This window comes from Lipophrys pholis, assembly GCF_963383615.2.
Source record: "Lipophrys pholis genome assembly, chromosome: 12".
Taxonomy (NCBI): domain Eukaryota; kingdom Metazoa; phylum Chordata; class Actinopteri; order Blenniiformes; family Blenniidae; genus Lipophrys; species Lipophrys pholis.
The window spans coordinates 25,045,835-25,067,968 of NC_137641.1; the positions used below are offsets into that span (position 1 = coordinate 25,045,835).

Below are 22,134 nucleotides of genomic sequence, written 5' to 3' on the forward strand. Positions count from 1 at the left end.
TGTGTGAATACAGCAGCCGTCCTCCGCCCTGCTGCTCTCTGCAGCTGGAAGTTGCTCCGCAAACACATCTGGCCCGGGATGGTTCTGGTTAAGAAAGCATTGTTTCCTAAATCTTTGCATGTTTGAGACGACTCCCTGCTGCAGCACACCTGATTCTAATGAGTTTGTCCTTCACGAGGCTGTGCAGAAGCCGGATAACGAGGATTCATTGGAACATGCAAGATGGGAGTACTGCAGGAACCTTTGGATTGAAAGTACTGGATTACTTCAGACTCAACACGTTTTTTGTTTTTTTGTTTTGTTTCTAGGTACTCAGGTTTCTTTTCTCAGTCTAGAAACATGAATGTGAGGTTATTTTGGGCGAGGAATTCACAGTGTGTGTGTGTGTGTGATTGCCCGTTTCTCTGTTTGCCCATTGACGGCCTGTCAAGAGTTCACGGTATGGGGGCAAATGCTGATTTCTAAAACGGGAGTTAAAAGGTCTTTCAAACTTTATGGTGCGTTATTTCAAACATTCAACCTGCAAGTTGGTCTTAAACATTTTGGTCTGTCTTGTCATTTACACGAGTACATAGATATATTTTTCTTGCTCCAGAGTGTGAAAAGAAACCAAACTCAACAGGCTGAAACACAAAAAAAATAAATAAATAAAAAATCTCCTGTGCTGAAAACGGGTCTCGATTTCTGCTGCGCTCTTCAGATTGCACGATTTGTCATGTGCCTAATCTGGAAGTCATCAAGCGCTGTGTTTGGGGTTGAGCTCAGCTTTTTGAGGTGGAGGAAGGGAGCCACAGGGTTCTAGAGGCTTCTGCTGTCCACATGAAGGGAGGGAGGGAAGAGGGAGGGCGGAACATCTGCACAGGAACTTGTCTTTTATATGATTGCACATGCAAATAAAATACACTCAGGTGCAAGTGTTGGCATTCATGTAGGGGGAAGAAAAGAACGCAGAGGCGAGAGGTAGGAAATGTATGGATGTTCATTTTATAATGCAAGCAGCAGGAAAAGAAAAAAAGGAAAAAGTACCAGAACTTCTATAAACAAATGATACTGCAGGCTTTCAGTAAACTACTTCACAAGGACGCGCTGCTGCGTTGTTTTTGTAACTAGATGTAGAGCATAAAGTGATGTAAAAATGGAAATATTTCCACAAAAAGTGCAAGTACTTCAGATTAATATGTGTATACACACACACACACACACACACACACACACACACACACACACACACACACACAGAAAGAAGAGACACACATGGAGAGTCGAGTTCTGCATCAGTGGAAAAACTGATCACCCGCTGGCTGGAAAACGTACCCACCCCCACCTCAAGGGCCAACTCGAGGTCTCGGCACCCAGCTGGCTGCTCCACTTGCAGCATCGCCTCCTTCCCTCCACCCTTTTGCTCAATGAAAACCCAACCCGATCAATTCTTTTTCCCTTCTCTTTATTCGAATGGCAGAAAAACATTGGAACAGACGGGCTGCTATCTACGGACTCCACACGCTCCCCGAAACCAGACGTCACAAACAACAGCAATACTTCATTTTTATTTTTATTTTTTTTCCTCATCTCGTCGGTCGGTCCGTGTCTTTCTTTGTGCACATTACAGGATGTCTTCTGTGAGACTTGACCGGTCGGAGAAGGCTGGACTCGTGCACCACGGAGCCTCTGTTGCTTATGCAGTCCGTGCGAGGAATTTCTTCCACTGATACATTTCAAGGGTCTACACACACACAAGTTAAATCACCCCTCCACCCCCTCCACACACACACACACACAAAAAAAGTACATTCTGTGAGCTCATCCGCTCCGAGCTGACGGCCGCTTTATTCTGGGAGCAGTTTATTCGGACTGGGTAGTGGTTCCCTTGGAGAGTTCAAACTCACACGTGGCAAACGGTTTACAGATCCAGGTTCGCTGGCGACAGAAACACCAGTGTTTGTTTGTTTAAGACAAGAGTGACTTCATCAGCCCAGCCTGGATCAAGCTGACCATCATTCTGCGATCGGAAACTATGTACAATATATATATTTATATATATAAAATCACACCTATTTACAACATGTGGTGACAGGCGGAGTCTCTCCGCACAATTAATGTGAATACAATAACGGACACAGCACCTCTAGTGGCAGAAAGACAAGGACACACCCACAAAAAAAAAAATAACAAAAACACTTGGCACTTGGTAGATTTTCTCCCACATCAACACAGAACAGAGACAAACTAGGAGTCAGTTTTAGTGGTAAACAACGGAGGGCGCTGCATTTCACAGGCCGGCCTCATGACAGAAGGACAGCAATGGGGAGGGCTGATCGTCCTCCTCTCGCCCCTCCCAACAGGACGACCTCTGACCCTCACAGGAGGCAGATCAGGCTCTTCCCCTCCTCGATCTCTTCCTGAACTTTATCGCTGGAGGTGGCGATCTCGGCCTGGGCGGAGAAGACGGCACAGACGAAGGTGAGCACGGTGCCGCCCATGGCGGTGTAGAAGGCCCAGCCCATGGAGCAGAGCCCGGCCCGGTATGGGGCCGCATCCGGACCGCAGTACAGCTGGACCTTGTCCGAACCCCAGCCAGCGGGGTACAGCATCAGACCGAGGATCAGGAACAGACCTGCGGGAAGAGAGAAGATTCAGACAAATTTAGCTTGAGCTCACACCACGTCATTTGGTGAAACACACGTTTCAGTTTCTTGTCCATGGACGCACATCCTGCAGTGACAAATGGGATTGAATCCTCAGGATTGAAAGGTGACCCACTCCGCCGACTGAGCCGCAGCCGTCCGCTTGAAACTTCTGAGGTAAATACTGAAAAATGCATTGTGGTGCATTCAAGGGCCAGTGGGAATTGTGGGCCTTTGACCAAAGCAGATGATCTCCTTTAGATTTTAGAAGATTCAGCTCAGAAATGCAGTGTAAGAGAAGTCATATCTTCTGATCACAAATTTAAGAGAAAAACCCCAGACGACTGGTTAGACCGGTATTATTTCACCTTGAATGTATTTCGAGTCAGCAGCAGTAATTTGTTGTAAATTTGCTCGAGAGTGAAAACAAACAGGTCACTCATTCAAAGCAAGTTTGTGTTTGAGAGAACTGAAATGGTAAAGATCTCAACTCGTGGTCCCATTTTTAGGTGAATTTTTCACACAGTGCTTGGAGGGAGCATGTTTCATTCTAAGCTGTCGCATCACGACTGCAGCGCAAAACAAAACCAGTCCAAACCCCTCTGAACACTGTACATATAATCAGCAGCCTGTTTTCTTCAACCAAGTTATAATTTGGATTATTTCAGAGGCGCTTGCTGTCTTTTTTTTACAATGTTTTCAATGTTCAAATAGCACACTGCGATTGGAAAAATATAGACGACAACAGCTCCGCGTCGACCATAAAGCAAAACCCTCGACTTAGTCGGCATGGTTACAATTGGGCTAAAATGGAAATGGAATGGAAACACTGCGCCGGAGTGTGAAAGCTTCAGGTGTTTTGTGCTGGTTCCTCTCATTAAGGGTTTAATGTGCAGCTAATTATAGCAAGAATGGAGAAAAAGAATTCATAAACTCAGGAATGCTTGAATTAAAATGTATTTTTAAGTTGACGGCGGTCTAAAACATTAAATCCAAGTTTTTTTTTTTTAAGTCTTCTTTGTACGTACAAACTTGCCCCACGAAGATGTTTCTGATTATAGATCATACGGAGAATACATGGATGAAAATGCTTTTGTTTTGTAAAAGGAAGGCATCTGACATATTGCAGATTTCGACAATAATTCTTAATCAACATTCGTTATCTCCCACATTACTAACACACACACACACACACACACACACACACACACACACACACACACACACACACACACACACACACACACACACACACACACACACACACACACACACACACACACACACACACACACACACACACACACACACACACACCAAGACGGAATGCGTGGGAATGTGTTCGCAAGCAAAATACAGAAGGACTTTGTAAATCCTGATATGGCTGCACAAAGGGAAACGCAAAACAAAAGTTTCCAGAGGTCAGAAGCATTGTTTTTCTGCGATTTGAGCCACTTGGCTTGGTTTCACTCCACCACAGTTGAGGAAACATTGTGACAAATCCAGACGGCGGACCTTGAGCGGCACAAGTTTAGTCGAACTATTGTCTCCGGGCGAAGCTGCAGGCGCCACGTCGGCACGTCCACAGGTTTGTAAACAGTTTGAAACCCGACTGCGACTTTTTCCACGTGTGTAAACACGGAGTATTTGTCTTGTCTGAATACGTATGATTAAATATGATTGCTGCGATCATTTACTGTGTAATCCACGTGTTGTTTATACACAGGCTCAGGATGCTTCACGTATCGGTGAGCAAGGATGATGGATTGAAGACTTGTTGAACAATGTGGGGAATATCTGGAACACAAAACTGTGATACAAAGAATTTATTATGTATATAAAGTACCAAAGATGGATTTCTTTTAAAAGCAATCAAGGTTACAACTTCTCAATATGAAGGAATGTGCCGATCATTTTTTCATTATTCGGGAAGTTGTTTGGTTGTTAAAAATACAGATGACAGTGTCAAATGTTTTGTCCTGACAAGCCAGTCTACAAACACATTATTTAAGCATTCATTTGGCGTTTAATGTTCTAGCTGAAGGGTGGCACGGTGCAGCAGTGGATTGCACCGTCACGTCAAAGCAATCAATCCCGTCTTGCACCGTTCTCTGTGTGCCACATAGGATTTTGATGCATGTTTATCCATCAGCGTTGTTGCTTTGTTTTTGTTTTATTCATCGAAAGGTTCATTTTTTCTTTTTCTCTCTTTCTATTTTGTATTTCCTAAATAAAGATTTGTTCATTCATTCATAGAGAAACACTGAAAATATCATTGAACTGAACCGATTACAATCATGGGTGTGGCAGCAGAATGTCTTTGATCAGATCTTCACACACACTCGGGGAAAACGTGCAAACTCCACAAAGAAAAGCCACCAAATGGACTTAAAACTGGGAAGTTCTTGCTGCGCAGGGGAGATTTCCAGCTCCACCTTAATCATAAGTCCAATTGTTGGAACTCTGATATTAACTATCCACAAAATCAGGAGAACTTGTTCCACTCTGTACCGATTTAAAAATTAATTTTGCAGTTTTACAAACGATGTGATAAATGCTTTATAGTCTGTTACTAAGAGAATGCAGCCCCCCCCCCCCCTCAAAAAAACATTTCCAGAGTTTCCTGTCTCAAACGAAAAGGAGATAATAAGTCGAGTCCGGCAGGAAAAAGTGACCCAAGCTTGAATCTTGACACACAATCCTGCAGGGTCAGAAAGAGCGAGAGAGAGAGAGAGAGAGAGAGAGCGAGAGCGTGAGCGAGAGAGAGGAACAACAGGAAAAGGTAGTCAAAGGCCTTTTTGGCCCCCCTCCGCCTGCTCCAGTCACCGGCCGACCCTCCGGCGTCCCGCGTCTCGCTGGAAGGATGGGGTCACTTCCTGTGTTACCGTGACCCACTTCTGCCGCTCTGCCTCACTGACTGTTGCTTCTGCACCAACGTACAGGACTTAGCACACACTGCAGAGCAAAATCTGAGAACAAACTCCCAGCAAAAGCTTTAAAAACCTCGAAAACCTTTAAGCTTTAAGTCTTGGAGTTGAAAGTGAGATTTGCTCAGTGAAGCTGCTGGAAGCCTGTGAGAAAACTTCAAGTCTGAGTCGGTAACAGACGCCGGTCTTTCTTCTGTACTCAGTCATACTTTGTAAACTTCTGCATTTGTACAAAATTGCGAGGAAAACTAAAGTCAGAGGGTTTCCCCTCGAGCGCAGTTTGAACTCAGGTGACCCTTCCTCAGTTTACTTGCCGAGCTTCAATCAAGTGCTCGGATGCCAGTGGAAACATTACGACAGTTCCACTTAAATCAGCAGATTTCAGACAATTTCTCTGACTGATCATCTTCAGTTTACCTCATCCATGGTTAAGATGATGCAACGGACCCCAAAACAACTCAGCAAACCTAAATTTTATTATTTATTTTTTCCCACACGTGCAGTCTTATGTCTTAACTTAGTACTTACAACATGTGCTGGATCTTACTAGTATTAACTTGCCATGGAATTATCTAATAAGCTTAAGAAGAGCACACATGTTGCAGGCTGTACTGACAGTATTTGGGATATAACATGAAGAAAATCACAGATTTGTGACTCCAGAAAATGCGTAAAACTCTCTAAAAGGCTGTTTTACCGACCAAATCACACATTTACAGTCACTCGTCTTCCTATCGAAATGTTTTCTATTAATGCCACCTCTTTGCACTCCTCTGCAGCGGAGGGCTACATTAATGTCTTCACTTGTTAAATGACAAATTCCTCCAACTACTTCAGAGGTGGAATAACATCAGTTCAAATTCTGTTCTCAGACAGAAACACAGTTTATTAGCAAAGTTAGGTTGGACAGCTGAAGCAACTTCCAGTCTGTGGTGACTTCCAAAGTTTAATTTGTCTTATTTGTTGAATAAAATCCACTCCAACTGTGAAATTTACACCTTTTTTTTTTATTTCCCAAGGATCAGGATAACTGTCTGTGTTGTTTTTAACAATTGAATTTCTTTTGTCTGCTGCACAAGAGCACAGAGGCTTAACTAAGATTTCATTTTTTGAAAGCATAAAGTATTTTTATTTAATTCCCTCCTGCTTTTTCATTGTGCTTTTGTCTTAATTGAATAAATTATGATATTTAAAGGAAGACTGGATAAATATGGGGCGTTCTGATCATTTTAACAAGTATTGTACATAAACTGTAATGATGTTTCAATGTAGACGTACCTATGTTGAGGTCAGGATAACTAGAGACTGCTTGCACTCACAATCAAGACCCTTTTTTTTTGTTGGAGAAGAAGCAATGACTGTGTAATTGTGTATTATTTTAATGATTTTGATTATTTCAGTGGAATATAAAGTCTTCACGGTTAATCGAGAGTCACAGGATTTCTGTGTCTGGTCCATCTGCGGCGGAGGGGTCAGCGGGTCAGACCACCAATCAGCCATTTACAGTAATAAAATTACTGCCAGACAGGGAATGAGGATTTCAGCCGTGATGTCTGGCTCTCCTTCAACAAGCAGCTTTGCGTCATGAAAACAAGTGCGGGGGGTGAAGCTGTCTTCCTCTTCTTCTCTCTTTCTTTCTCCTCTCGTTCTCTGAAAGCGCCCAATGCCGTATTAAACACGGAAATGAAAACGAGGTCATAAATTCCTTCCACATGTTGCTGCATTGCACTGACGTCCAGGCCGGTACTGGTGATGGATTGAAGGCATGGTTTTAATTCTACAAACCTCCACTCCGCCACTCCCCCCATTCCCTTCTCCCAACCCCACATACAAACACACTCACTCCCATTCCCCGCCCTCTCCGTCCACGCCACCCTAAAGCCGGACCTCCGAACCTAATATCCCGCTGCGCTGCGCCTTTTTTCAGCCTCTCTGCTCCCTTTGCACTGGCTCTCGTCTCCGTTGACTTCCACACTGTCAATTCTCCACCATCAATCCTCTTGATAGCTGCCTCCAAGCCACTGGCCTCCCTTTCTAACCTCTGCCTCCACCCTGTGATCACGGCACAGCAGGTCGGCGTTCAGCTCCAAGAAACGCTTCCAGGAAAATAAGAGGAAAAGCAAGAACCAGGTCACCCTCTGGAGGAGGAAGAAGAGAGGGCAACAGTGAAATACCGGGAGGAGAAGCAAGATTAGAAGAGAGACGAGCGCGTGAAGGAGTTCAAGGAGGAGTTCTGATGGACTGGGGGCTGATTAAAGCAGATATAGTGTGGGTACAACTTCAAAATGCAACGGTTGGGGGGGGGGGGGGCTCTCTTCAGAAATCTGGCAGGATTTTTTTTATACGTTCTATGAGCCATTGTTGTGAATGACTGCCATTAAAGCTGCACAGTATTTCACAAATATGTTTTTTGATTACAAGAAAAACAAAAAGATCTGATTGACTGCCGAGGTGAAAAAACTATTAAAAAAAAAATTTGATTGCAAAAGGAGGCAAAAACATTAGAATCCTTTTTTTAAGTTTCTGTAATTTTAACAAATCATAAGAGTCACAATTCTCAACAACACATGTTGATGTTGTGCAGACCTAATGTGCATAATCTGACACAGGTCGTCATTCCATAAATAAATAAACTACCACAACGGATTCTAAACGCAATCTGGGGGTGGGTTTCACCATTTTCTTTTTCAGATACTTTTACAGATGTAACCACGCTGTGGTTTTACAGCAGGTGAGCTGTGGAGGGAATGAATGAATTAACCGTTTTAAAGGGGGTTTTTCCCACATTGTTGCTACAGTTTTATATGCACACAGTTTCCCACAGCTTCAACAATGCGTTTTATTTAAAAATCACCATAAGGTTAAGTCTTGACCCTTGAGCGCGGGAGACCCAGGTTTGAGTCCTGGCTGCGGCAGAAAGGACTTCAGGCATAAAAAAACTAGCAGAGTTTAGAGTGCGAGGTGCAATGGCCCGCTGTGATGCTGAACAGACGCGACATTACAGTTGTGATGGAAGTTGTTAGATGAGTTCAAACAGGTTGTTGAATTTTACGCATGACAGGTGAATAAAGTCAAAAAAGGAATTAAAATACTCATCATAACTATGTATGTTTTAGTCATAGAATGACAAAGTGTAAAGCTGTCCCTTCATATGTTTAAAAACTCAGCACATTTCAATTTAACAAATGATATAAAATGAACTAGGAAAGACTATTGGATAACCAACTCCTCGCTTCTTCACAGATAATTACAAAATTAAATAGAAAGCAAATTATATAGGCAACGCTACCTTCAAATACATACATCAAAAAGAGAAATAACACATACATGAGTGGATCTTTTCATCTGTCCATAAGGGAGTTTTATGCAAGAAAAAACACAAAAACTTTGTAAAAGAATCAACAGGAGGAAATAAATACAAGCATCTGCCCGTTAATTGAATTGAATAATGTGTGAAACAGCAGCTATAAAGACAAACATCCAGGAAATCCAGTGTGGGAATCCCACTCTTTATCAGTCAGAGTGTTTGCGTAACGCAGGGGTCTGAATCATGATCACTCACTTGAATTCCTGTACGACACTGTTTTTGTTTTTCCACACTTCCAGCCTGAGGCTGAGTCACGGTCAACGGTTAGAACTGTAATGAGATCTGTGACTCACGGCTGGACGCGCCTTTTATGACGGTCAATAAAATCATCCAACAAAGGAAGCGCAAGAATCCAAGACAGTTTTATGGTTGTGTTTGTTTGCCCCGATCCTTTCCAGCTGAACAGCGAGTGATGATGGAGACGTTTGTTTGGAGGCTTTGCATGCAGATCGTCTAACTGCTGCACGAGGAGTTCTCTGGGGGCGTCTGCAGGATTTAAAAGTTCAGCCGGGTGACCCCTCCACAGAAGGCCGTCTGTTTTAGCCATTCGATGATGTAACGCGAGAGGAACGACTTTAACTTCGGCAGAAATCTGAAAACCACCTGAGCTCACACCGACTGTCACTTTAATGGAATGCGACACACGGCGGCCATCTCTAGTCGCCGGGGACGAGGGAGCCTGAAGAAGTGACGTCAGTGCATGTGAAGAAGAGGTTAATGGACTTGGGAGGCACTCCAGTGCAATGACGTGACCATCTCTGGCAACGGCATCACGATCCTCCCATCTGAGGTCAATCACATCCCCAAACATCTGCCGTCTGGATCCAGTTTTCTCATTACCAGGGGAGTCGGCACACATCGTGGAAATAATGATAAGTCGAGAAGTCGGTGTGGTAGGAGGATATCAAGTGAGAGTGATATCATTCATTAGGATCATGGGAAGGATAGCAGTCAAGGCTGACTGATGTCGGAAGGACGACAAAGCCAAAGAAACATCATCGAGCGGCGGCACCGCTGGAAGTCCGACAGGCTGCAAGACTTAGCGCTTCCCGAGGTTGAAATGGGAGAGGAGTTATCGGAGGAAACTCTACCGCCTCCTACGCCGTTTGAAGTTCCTCTCGCCCCCTTTCCTCTTCCGCATCCTCATCCTCTCCACAATGAGGACCCTCAGCGGTGGATTTCCCCACTTTCATTACGTCCGGACTCCCGGCGTTCAACACAGAGTGCAAAGAGAGCGCCTTCAAGGTCCCAATCAATCGATAAAAAACGATTTAACAAGGCCTCACCATTACAGAGTTTAAATTTCAATACAATGCAGGAAAGATTACCAACTACAAAATGCTTGTAGATCTGTAAATATGTCCTCATTAGCGTCCTAAACGTCTGACCTGCTTTAAGACGTCCTCTTCCTCTTCCAGTCTGAAACAGAGACCAGCTTTAGCTTTCTGGCTTAGCCATCAGGACGCAGTCAGGGCTTTACATGTGACTTTGGGTGCTTAGTGGAGCATTAATAGTGTCTATTAGCTGCCACTTTGCATCATAGTATAGGCCGCACTGATCCCTGGCTACTCCCTCTGCAACCACACCCGCCTGCTTGCTCTCTGCACACAGCACAATAGTAAATAGTGAAAGAGCCACTGTCAACAAGTTACCCACTCATCTGGTTCCTTCTGGATGAAAATTACAGCAAATGCAGCTCACTAAAGCAACAATGTAACGTCAACAATGCTGCCTTGTATTATCTCACAATGCGCTGGACAAAAAAAAACATTTTTTTTCGACAGTATAAATGTTCCTGTGTTTGTAGTTTTTTTGAATAAACATTTGTGTTATTGCACTTTATGAGCAGAGGGGGCAATAAAGCAGCAGCTCATCAGTCACGAGATGAAAGGATTTCAGAGGTCCCTTCTTCATCTTTTTATATTTTGACCGCCACCAAATAAACAATCGTAGGGGTGGACAACCAGAATCACCAGACAACCAAGAGCTACAGTCGACAAAAAAAACAACAAAAAAAGGAGGCATTTGCAAGCATGATCTCATGGGCTCCTCCTTTCCATAATTCACCACAGCGAGTCAAAAAAGAGCCAAGATCTGACCTCAGGCACATAACCACAGACATAAGATACACACCCTTCACACACAAACACAGATACGCATGCGTACTCCGCCGCCCTTCAAGCCAACCGAGGCAAAGAGGAGCTCCAGCTGAAGGGAGCAAAGGGCCAACAAGACTTTTCAACCGGTTAAACGTTTACCGGAGGCGCTCCACGAGTTTAAAACACAGAATTCCAGCAGTGGTAGTTGTGGTGCTCATAATGAATGTGTTGAGCTGAGAGAGCAACTTTACATTTACCTTGATGAATGGAAGACGCCACAGGAACCGAGAGTAACAATAAGGGTCAGATTGACTAAATTAGCCCTCTTTAGATCGTCTCCTGCCCATTGAAGACTTTTTATTCGATTGTGAATCAGCTCAAATTGTGTCTTTACACTGCCAACATGTTTTGAGCCAGCAGGAATATTCTGAGCGGTTGGAGCCATTTGCCCAACAAACAGACAAACATGAACCTCTTTGATCGATATCAAAGCAGTGATTTCTGGATAAAACATATGCTTGACAGTTTTGTCACACGTTTCTGTTACAGAAAAGACGTGCGCACATCTCACCTGCGATCCCCTGCAGCAGTCCGCACACATTGAAGATGCTCTTCTTCATGATGCTCTGGAAGCACATGGTGAAGACCGAGATGAACGCCACGGCGCACAGCAGCAGGATCCCCGCCGCCAGGAAGATAGAAGTGGCCTGCCAGAACCCGCTGGCAATCTCCCCAAAGTGTACCGCGTAAGGTCCGCACAGTATCCCCCGCTGCAGGTGGGGCAGTTTTATACAGCGGCCGTAGATGCCTAAAGTGGGCCTGTACGCCTCCCCGGCTGCGGTGGCCCCATGGGGGCCGAAGACGGCATCGGGCGTGCGGGGGAACCCCACCAGCCAGTCAGTGCTCATGAAGGCGATGAGCTCTCCGAATGCGGCCACGATGCTCAGCAGAGTCCACAGCATGGAGCGGCAGGTGACGATGACATGGCACATGCTGACGGCGGCTGGGAGCGACCCTGCGCTCAGAATGCAACACTGCCCAGACGTGGGAAAAAAAGGTAGATTGTGGGTTGCGGGTTGAAGAGCTCCTTTATCCAACGAACGGCACACGGAAACGGTCAATGATTCACAGGCTGACACTTTCTTCCGTTGCTCGTCGCTTCTTCTCTTCCACCAGTGTCTCGACTCGGCTGCTGTTCCTCCTTGAACTCGCCCTCCGTCAGTCGGCTCGGTCTCTTGCTCTGCCTGCCTGGTTTTTTGGTGTCTACATTGTATTGAAGTGGAGTTCCTTGAGCCAGCCCGCTGGCGTCACATCAGACACACCTAAAGAGATAAAACAGAGACACACAAGAGCAGGGTGAGTGCTTTAATTGCATGTATAAAAGGTAATTGCATGTATAAAAGAGGAACTCTGAGAAGAGTTGGAGGAAGTACAGCTCTGTCTCCAATCCCCCCCCCCCCAATTATATCTGGGAAAAACTGGGGATGAGGAAAGCGTCCAAGAGATGTGTAGATCTTTCACAATGAGCTGTGTGGTGTTTGTTTGAAGTGGACCTCCTCTGTTTCCACTGTGTTGAAAAATCTGTGTCCACTCATCCTGCTCCTTCACCAATGAGCTTGTAAAGAAAAAAACTGAGTTTACACGCATGCCTGCTTCAGTTTGTGTGTGTGTGTGTGTGTGTGTGTGTGTGTGTGTGTGTGTGTGTGTGTGTGTGTGTGTGTGTGTGTGTGTGTGTGTGTGTGTGTGTGTGTGTGTGTGTGTGTGTGTGTGTGTGTGTGTGTGTGCACACGCAGTGTGAAGGAGCTAGGAGGGTTAAAATAGACATGGAAAAAAAAAGTGGGACTGAGGAACGGATGCAGACGGGGAGAAAAACAAAACCTGAGACTCGCTCGTCATCCAGCCCACACAACTGACCCGACCCTGGGTCAAACAGCGGCTGATAATGCAACGGCCGCCCGGCTGTCACGTGACCGCCGATAACCCCCCGGAGCACCACTAACCCTGCTGAGTCAGTGACACTACAATCAGGTGGTCGCAGCTCATAAAGCAGAGACACAGCTGGAAAATAAACACACCAAACCACAACATCTGTCACCGCTGCATGACAACACAATAAACAACCTGGACCTGAAAAATGACCTTATGGCACTTAAACTCAACTTCACTGATTCAATGGACCAAAACTGAAGAAGTTATATCCTTCACAGATGCACTAGTAAACCTATTTTATTGCTGTTCGGGTGGAAAACAACCAGACCTCATTAGCCTAGCCTGGCCAGTTTGCCCACTACAAAAACATGCAGTCTGTAAAAAGTGAATTGAAAAAGTGATCTCGACATCCAGAGCTTATTCAAATCAGTTTGGTGTCTTTTACTGCAGCAGACAACGCTGCCCGACAATTTGCTTTTGTCATACAAGTACATTAAAGTCAGAAGCAGGACTTTCCTACAAAAGAAACGTGACTTTCTTTCTACATGATTGCACCATATCTTACAAGTTTATCATTAGCTATTGTACTACTTTAAATATTGATCCGTTTTTATGGCCACAGTAGGTCGTCTACATGCATAGAAGAGCTATTTAATGGGATATTTTCTGCTGTCTTAACTCTCGCTGTTACTGAATCTTGCAAACAGCAATTTGAGGACTTTTCTATCTTTCTTTTTTTCCCCCTTTTGTTTCCAAAAGTCCCTTTTCTTCTCTTGGCCAGGTTTCATACAATGTGAGACATGAACCATTGAGCACTTGTAATTTGAGCCTCAATATCAGTCTCAAAGGTAGATGCAAGTATAAAGAAATCTGTGACCTATCACGTAAGTTCCCTAATGAGTTACACCCATGATAGTGACATTTTATTTGTGGCAAAACACATGGAAAGACGTGACAGAGTGGCTTTTAGTGGACTTGCAAAGTTTTGTGGATACGATAACTTCTTTTTCATTCTTACTGCCTAGTCTGTAATGTACTTTTAGCTCCATGGCGAGATTCTAGCTGATGAGCTATTTGATTTAAAAAATTTAAATCTACATTCAGTTTCATGTTCTGGAAAAATAATCACACTTAAAAAAGTTTGGAAAAAAACAACAAGTCATACAAAAACAGGAAGTCATATTTCTGTCATCTGAGGAGTTGACTAATTGTAGCAGCTGTAGATTTAAGCAAACACCAAGAGAATTACACCTTATTTCATCATGGTGTTTCAGTCTGAGGCCCTGCAAAGATCCCAGTAGAATCTCTGGAGACCAGACAGAAAGAAAGAAAGAAAAAAAAAAGAAAAAAATCAAAGGTTTGAGATTTTATCTGTGAGAGACATTAACAAATGTAAGCAGAACCTACATTAAAACAGAAGCTGGAATGCCAGAGAAGATAAAAAAGAGCTCATTCAAGCCTTTTTGCTGACATTATGAATACAACTCATGGCCAAAGCCGAGAGTTGTTTCTTTTCTTGGAGTCTATTTCTTTTTTTTTTTGCTCTGGTATCCCTGCCGCCTCCTGGGAGTCTGTTAGTCATTCACCAACCGGCGTTTGGCAGGGCAGCAGAGGGAGCCGGGGGCCGCTGTTGACACGTGTGCCGCCCGCACCGCTGAGAGGTTTCCACTGCCCTGCCCTCCGGCGTGCCCTTACAGCGAGGGTCAGGAGGCACCGCCGTCGTCCTCTCATGGCCAAAATCCCAGTGTGTGTTTGTGTGTGCGTGTGTGTGTGTAAAGAGCTTTACACAAACTTTGATCTTTGTCATCCTGTTGAGATATCAACAACTGTTCTCTTTTTTCCCCCCTTCTTCTTCTTTTTTTTTTCCAGCAAGGAAAAGGACCCAGATCTGTGGTTGTGTGTGTGTGTGTGTGTGTGTGTGTGTGTGTGTGTGTGTGTGTGTGTGTGTGTGTGTGTGTGTGTGTGTGTGTGTGTGTGTGTGTGTGTGTGTGTGTGTGTGTGTGTGTGTGCTCTAACAGAGTATGTTTGGACTGTGTAAAACAGATGAGATCATAAGAGCAGGCACAGACAGCCGCCTCTGTGGACTTGGACCAAAGTTAATTTCATGAATCACGAGCGTTCTCATTGCCTCACCATGAGCAGATGCGGGAACATATGCAGACTCACAAGCTGCACTCTCTCTCTTTTCTTTTTTTTTTTTTTAGGAAAAAACTCTTCCCACACCCCCTCACATTCGGACCGTTGAAGTCCCAGAGCTGTTTTGACAAGACCGATGTTTGACGTTAGGATTTAAGAGTCAACGGGCCGTCCGGAGCTTTGTGGGGGTCAAACGTTTGCCGGCCAGTTGCAAAAGACTAATTCCTCACTGACGGGAATATTGTTGGAAAACACACTGGAGCTGAAACAATGTGAACCAGCTGGGCGATACGGGGCTTTGAAGGCCGGGACACTTAACCTTTGACCTCGCCTGGCTGCATCACGTGCCGGCGGGGTCACATAGCACGTACCTTTGGGTTTCAATTTCCTCAAAGTCGCCTCGAATGTGGGTTAGTAGAGCTAAAACAAGCCTGGACAAGTCTGATTCTATTAAAGTACCTGCTATTTGTCACGACATACACCCAGACGTCTGGTCGCTGTTCCGAGACGGAACAAAGATTTTGAATAAATCACTGGTAGTCCATGTACATGGAGCTGGGGGTGGATTTATGATGTCTTGTATACCCTCTGAGTAACTGGGGAGGGAGACAGAGGATTATTTGAGGCTCGGATTACATATACAGAGGAGTTTACAGCCCTCAGACTGCACCCACCACCCCCACTGACCCACAACACTAATAATCCACATGCACACACTAACAGGACTCCCTGCCACCCGACACATGGCCCTCCAAACAAAGTGGAGCTCGCAGCAACCTGCAGGAGACGAAAGGGACTTTTCCACAGCTGGACCTCAATTTTATTTGTTAATTATCCAGATGCAAAGAAGTTTTGAGAAAAAAAAAAAAAATTTTATAGTGGCACCGAACTGGAGCTCTGAGGGACCACCAAAGTGACCGGAATTCCTCCTGTGGGGACCATGACCACTCGTCATTTCCAGGCAATGCATGACAGAGCGAGAGAGATATTTAATAAAAAAATACAAAATCAACCTCTTCAAAAAGGGTGGCACAGCAGAGGAATGGACTCCAAGTTTAATTAGCTGGTAAGCTGAAAAGTCTTTGGAAGACATGAAGCCTCTGGGAACTAAAAATGTTGTTTTGATGAATGGAAATTCATCCAAAACAAAACGATTCATCCTCTGAAAACAGCAAATATCATATAAGACGATCATGAAAGACAACGATTCATCCTCTGAGGATGATAGGTAATGAATACGTGGTGATCGCTAATTCGAAAAGACCATCATTTAGTGACTAATTGATTACCAATAGTCAAGAGAGTTATTTTCTTTGAAGATGACAAATGTTTTTACATGGCGATCACTAAAGTCAGAGGGCTCCACCTCGATAACTTTTTCTGCTAAATTATGTGTCAATGAGAACATATGAAAATATTTAAATGTGAAAATGAGAACTTTTCATCTTTTCAGTGAATTGGTGACGTTGGAGACAGCGAGGCAAGCTGCTGGAAAAAAAACCTCCTGATCCAACAAACTTTTGACATCGAGCTAAAATCTGTCTCTGGGTGGATTATTTGTTTTCATGCACATTTTCTATATATCAAAAGTATAAACTGTGGAAATGTTGTTCATCTCTGAAAAGTTTCCTTCTCAGCTAACTCCACAAACATGATGATCTAGTTGGGGGAGTGTGTGTGTGTGTGTGTGTGTGTGTGTGTGTGTGTGTGTGTGTGTGTGTGTGTGTGTGTGGGTGTGTGTGTGGGTGTGGGGGGGGGGGGGGGGGGGGGGGGTTGATTGACTTCAAGGTTCGGAGTAACTGCTCCAGCAACGATCATCATTGTTCATCCAGTATTTGTGAAGATATTTCCGAGCTGTTTTGGCTTGTTAAGCAATAAAGCTTTAAGGCACGGCTCCTGTTCAGACTGCCCACTCAGCTTTTCTCTTATCACAGCAACAAAACGACAGGAAAGGCCTTTCCACGCGGCGGCACTGACGGGGGAAACAATCTGCACGTCTATGGACCTGTCACGACTGAACTCACTCATCAGCACAGAGAGTGTTTGTTTAGAGTCGGCTGAAGCTTTAAAAGGAAGGTCACTTGTCAAGAATGAAAGGGAAAACGTCAAAATACCTGCCGTGATGAAAGGGTAGACTCCTGCTAACACCTCTCCCTTGAATGAACTGATATAGTTTGAAATAGTGAGGAGGAGAGAAAAGCACCGTCGCCATCCAGGTCTGTGACAGCCGTCTAAATGAGCCGCTCACAATCAAAGCACCGCATGCATCTCTTTCTGTTTCCCCTGTAGACGTCAGAGAATAAGTCCCAGGCTTGTCATCATTTAAGGAAAATTGCAGACTGTAATGGTAACAATCACGGTGGATAACAAAGGAGACCTCGGTCAAGTTTTCCACAGCAAATCTTTCCAAACACTTCTGCACATCTGCTCAGCATCCCGGCGCTCTGACACACTACAAAGAGGCTGCGATACACATTGAAAAACACTTCTTTTTTTTCCTGCATCCTGTTACATCAGCCTGACACTAAATACGAGAACGTGTTCACCCAACGAGTCCCATCGGGAGTTGAATACGAGACAGCTAAATAAAAAAAAAACGTGACAATAATCCAACCTGTCTCCATCGGTCTGCGGATAGTCCAGCTCTCCTGGAGATGTGGCTCCTCTGCCCCGACACTCCTCTGTTCACGCACGTTGACGCCTCCCCCACGCTCGAGACGCCCGGACCCTCCCCTACATCCCTCCTCCCAGAAACGTCGCGTCTGCTGCGATTGGCCGGGCCCACACTTCTTGAGAGGGTCCACATGGTGGCCATATTTCAGTGCCGAATCTGGGTTAAAATAACAAGAGCTGGAGCAGCAGAGGATCTCTCTCTCTCTCTCTCTCTCTCTCTCTCTCTCTCTCTCTCTCTCTCTCTCAGTCTCAGTTTCTCTCACCTTCTTGCTGTTTTCATTGCTCTCTGTGCTTTCAACCAGCCAAGGCCAACATCTTCCCATCAGCGTTAATGAGACTTGCTTTTTCACTCCTCTAAACCCAAAGGCACATCCCAATAACTGTACGTATTATTCAGGGTACTATACAAAGATGTTTAAATACTGTAGGAAGAGTTATTGGTTCACCTGCAGATGAACTGATTTAACACATCGTTCGTTTAAAACAAATTAGATACTTTTCTAAATGATGTACTCAAACATTATTATTCAAGGTCAAAGGTATATATGCTTTGTTTTTACTAAATAGTTTAAGCTCCGGAAAAAGAAAGTGTACTATCATGGAATAAGCTACGTGTATATACGCCTACTGTGCACTTTTTAGTTGTTTAGTTTTTCTAAAAGAATTACTCAAACCAACATTGAAAATAATAGAAAACTTTACTTTTATATGCAATTTGGTGAATTGTTATTTTGTGCTGCATAACCTGAATGATTTCAAATAAATCCGTATTTAGTATTATTCCTGTGTGAACTCTGCACTATTGGGTATGTCATCCTAAAAACAGTGAGTCGAGATGTAAGCCCAATGAAAAGAATAACATTTATGTTAATTATGTGTAATTACTACACTGATTTTGTATGTGACCTTGGCTTTACTAAAATCGTTTCATGTACTTAGTGGGTAAAGTTCACTTAATGCAGCCTCAGTAATTAAGATTTAATTACACATTTTATATGACAAGTACGCAGTTATTTAGTGGTACAAATCCACGCAAAATTAATTTCCAAGTGCTCGTCTACAGTTTGTACATTATGTGGAACATAAAACACATTTTAAAGGAACATGGAAGAATCCTGCTTATTTCATCAACAGTAATTTCAGTAACGTCAGCTCCAGGAAAATCGTAAAAGTATACGACTAATATTTACTGTGTCCAGGGAAGAACGAGAACATTTCTACCGTGTTTAGTATATTCCTTATGGGAAGTTTCGTTACGTTTAAACTACAGTAAGAACAGCATGGTAATAGACACTTTATATTTTGTCCGTGTTTAAACCACAACCAGCCCAGTAATAAGGTATGTTTGTATGTGAATCATGTACAGTAAACTGCTGTTAGGAAAAGAAAAATAATAAGCTGTTCCAATATCATTTTGCATGTAAACTTATTTTTACTCAATTAAGCACACTTCCAGTGTGCAATTTGCGTTACTTACACTAAACGCAGCTTTTATTACAATGTGAAACTGCTTATTATGGAAGTAGTATGTGTGTGAACAACATTTGGAAGTGCTACATTTGCTTTTCACGTCTTATCTGGAACATAAAGAACATTTTTCAAGATCACTTCAACTTCATCAACAGTTATTTGTGTACTTCAGTTACTGCTTTCTCCTACAGAACATTAAAAGTAGATATGACTTATGTGCATTTAATTCAGCCAGCGCATTTCTTCTTTGCAGTCTGAACTGGAAATACGTTGGTTTGTTACTTACTTTGTGCAGAAAGCCCAAAACTGTGCCACAAAAGCCTTATCTGGTTGCTGCTATTAATAGTCACTATGAGAGATCCTGTTACATCTTCCGTCAATATAACAGTAAATATGTCAGTTACCTGACCAATGGAGCAGGCGCTTCGATGTCCGACTAATTGATTACCTCTCCGGCCGATCGGTGCAGAGTGTCCCACAATTGCTCACAGCAGCAACTGTGTGCAATGTGCCAACACCACTGCAGTCAGCTGCAGCGTTTCTCTGATTCTTAGTGTTCACTCACAAATGAGTTCCATATGAAGACGGGAAAAGAAAAAAAAAAATGGACTGATTCAAACAGGAAGAGAAGCTGATAGGCCCTCCTGGGCACTCCACACCAAGGAAAGCCAGAGGAAGAGGCCTTTCTTATCAGTCTAAATTGAACAGACGCTTCGAATTCAGACGCATGTCGGCTCAACATAATAAAAACCCTTCCTTTGACCCATTTCTAATAAAGTCTGATGACTCATCCTGACTGAGCGCTATGAGAGGAGGTTAATGGGCCATTTAAAAGCCACACAAAGTCTGCCTGAAACGTCTAGAATATCACAGAAATGCTTATTTTTTCTCCCCCTCAACAAAACAACAAACTGAGTGTTCGTTAAGCCTCCTGCCTGTAAGTTACACCCCTCGCTGCCTGCCAGCTTTCCATCTTTGCACTGCACACAGGCAGTTTGGAGCAATAACGTAAATAGCTTTACCATTCAAAATCTGTGAAACAATGAGCCCTTCATTTCAAACAGGGGTTGACAGAAGTAATGCTTCCCATTCTGCATGTCAAGTCATACGTTTCTTAGCTATAAAGTAGTGAAGGAAGCTAATATTAGCTCTATTTCTAAAATAAAATCACAATACCTTCTTGACTTGTTAAGAGGTTCACAGCTTGCAGATGAAAATCTAATAAAGTTTCTTCAACATGTTTAGTTTTGGGTATGATTTGTATTTACCACACACTAATGCCAACAACTTACAGTTCAACAAAAATGCCCATTTAACCACCGATGATTTGAAAAAAGTAATTCAACCCCAACATAAAGCTGTTTGCACGTTCTCCCTGTGCACCTCTGTCATTGACGTACACAGACTTCCTCCCACAACTTCTTTCTCTGTGTGATGGACAGTCGATCTGTTTATCAGCATTACATGTACGTGGAAAAAGAATCCAATCAGATGGAGATATATTCATATTTCACTTTAATTCAGAAATGCATCATACCTGGTGACAACAGATCAATTCAAATTGTATCCTGCACACTGTACATATCACAACTGCACTCTGAGTGAAGCACGTGTACTACCACTGTTATGTCGTCAAAAGCAGCAAGTGGTAATTCAATTGATTTAATATTTGTGGCGATACAACTAAACAACACATTGAACTTTCACAGATTTTCCACCAACTTGAACATTAGCGTTGGAGTCAAGACCAAGACCTTGAGATTGTGGTCTCAAGTACTACAACACTATTGTTCACGAGCTCCCTGCCGTGTTATTCCATGCTTTACATCCCTCGCTTGTTTCCAGGACCGCTTTGACGGGCCGAAGCTTCATCTGCTTCCAGATTGTCAAAACAAAACGAACATGTCAAAGAAAAACCATAATAGGACATTTTCTACAATATCAGGCCGTCTTCAGAAAACAGCCCAGTGCTTTCGTGAGAGAGGGTGTATCTGCACCGTTCGGGTTCACTCGAATGTTTTGGGAAATCTCAGACCGGACATTAGCCCTGAGGCGTTTGGGTTAAAATTCAGCGGTCTTCTGTTTGTATTGGGAGTCCTACCAGAAGTCGACCCGACTCCGAGCAGATCTGCTTCTCACGTATCACGTTCCTGATCAGAATCAGATCGGCCCGCGTATCATCTTACAGATGAGAATGAAAAGCATGAGAAGCCGTTAAAGCCGGAGAGAAGATGCTCAGGGAGATTTTTTTTGCCTCAGACACAGCACAGACCCGCACTTCAAAGAGCGGGGGGGGGGTCACAGGGAGGGGAAGGAGCCACAGGTACGCAGCAGACGCATGCCAGGCCGGACCATCACTCATAGGGACGGACTCAACAAACCCACCGAGTCTCTGATTGAGCATCTGGTCGTTCATCTCTCCTTGTCGGACTTTGATCAATAGTATCATGTAGATCTAAAGAAGTGAGATGAGTGAAGCAAAGCAGAGTGTCGGCAGATAACAGCTCGGATACAGGACAGGTTCACTAAAATAGGCATTTTATGAGGTGACGGAAACGTGAAAATCTTCTCCGTTTGATTTAAAACTCTCTGCTTCAAGTCAGTTTGATGTCAGAAATATCCATTCTTCACAATCTAGTCTGCCTCAAAATTGTTTTTAAGATTAATTAACAGTTCATTTAGTTTGTGAAATGGATTGGGTCAATCAGGCAAACAAATCAGCTTCAAAAAGGACGTATTTTTGGACAATATGGTTAAAAACTTTGATGATTGATGACTTATTGGTCTGCCTCAACAGAACTTGAAGTAGCTTAAGATCAAGGTGAAGATGCCATGTTGGAGAATTTCATATTAGATATTTCTCTTGCTCAATCGTCCAAAAATGTAGAGAAAGATCTCACATTTATGAA

General features: G+C 43.7%; 1 protein-coding gene across 4 annotated transcripts in view; it reads right to left on the minus strand.

Moving 5' to 3' along the window:
* Window positions 1-1,435: 1,435 nt before the first annotated feature.
* lhfpl2a (LHFPL tetraspan subfamily member 2a) overlaps window positions 1,436-22,134 on the minus strand; it is a 50,149-nt gene continuing 29,450 nt past the window's right edge. For 3 of the 4 annotated variants that reach the window (XM_080476359.1, XM_080476362.1, XM_080476361.1), the window contains 2 exons: window positions 11,589-12,339; window positions 1,456-2,614 (listed from right to left, as the gene is read on the minus strand). In XM_080476359.1, the coding sequence (XP_080332485.1) occupies window positions 2,358-2,614; window positions 11,589-12,009 (678 nt within the window). In that variant the 5' untranslated portion in view covers window positions 12,010-12,339 and the 3' untranslated portion in view covers window positions 1,456-2,357. Of the gene's footprint in view, window positions 2,615-11,588; window positions 12,340-17,696; window positions 17,770-22,134 lie in introns of those variants that run through there. The other variant, XM_080476360.1, reaches the window with a different exon arrangement.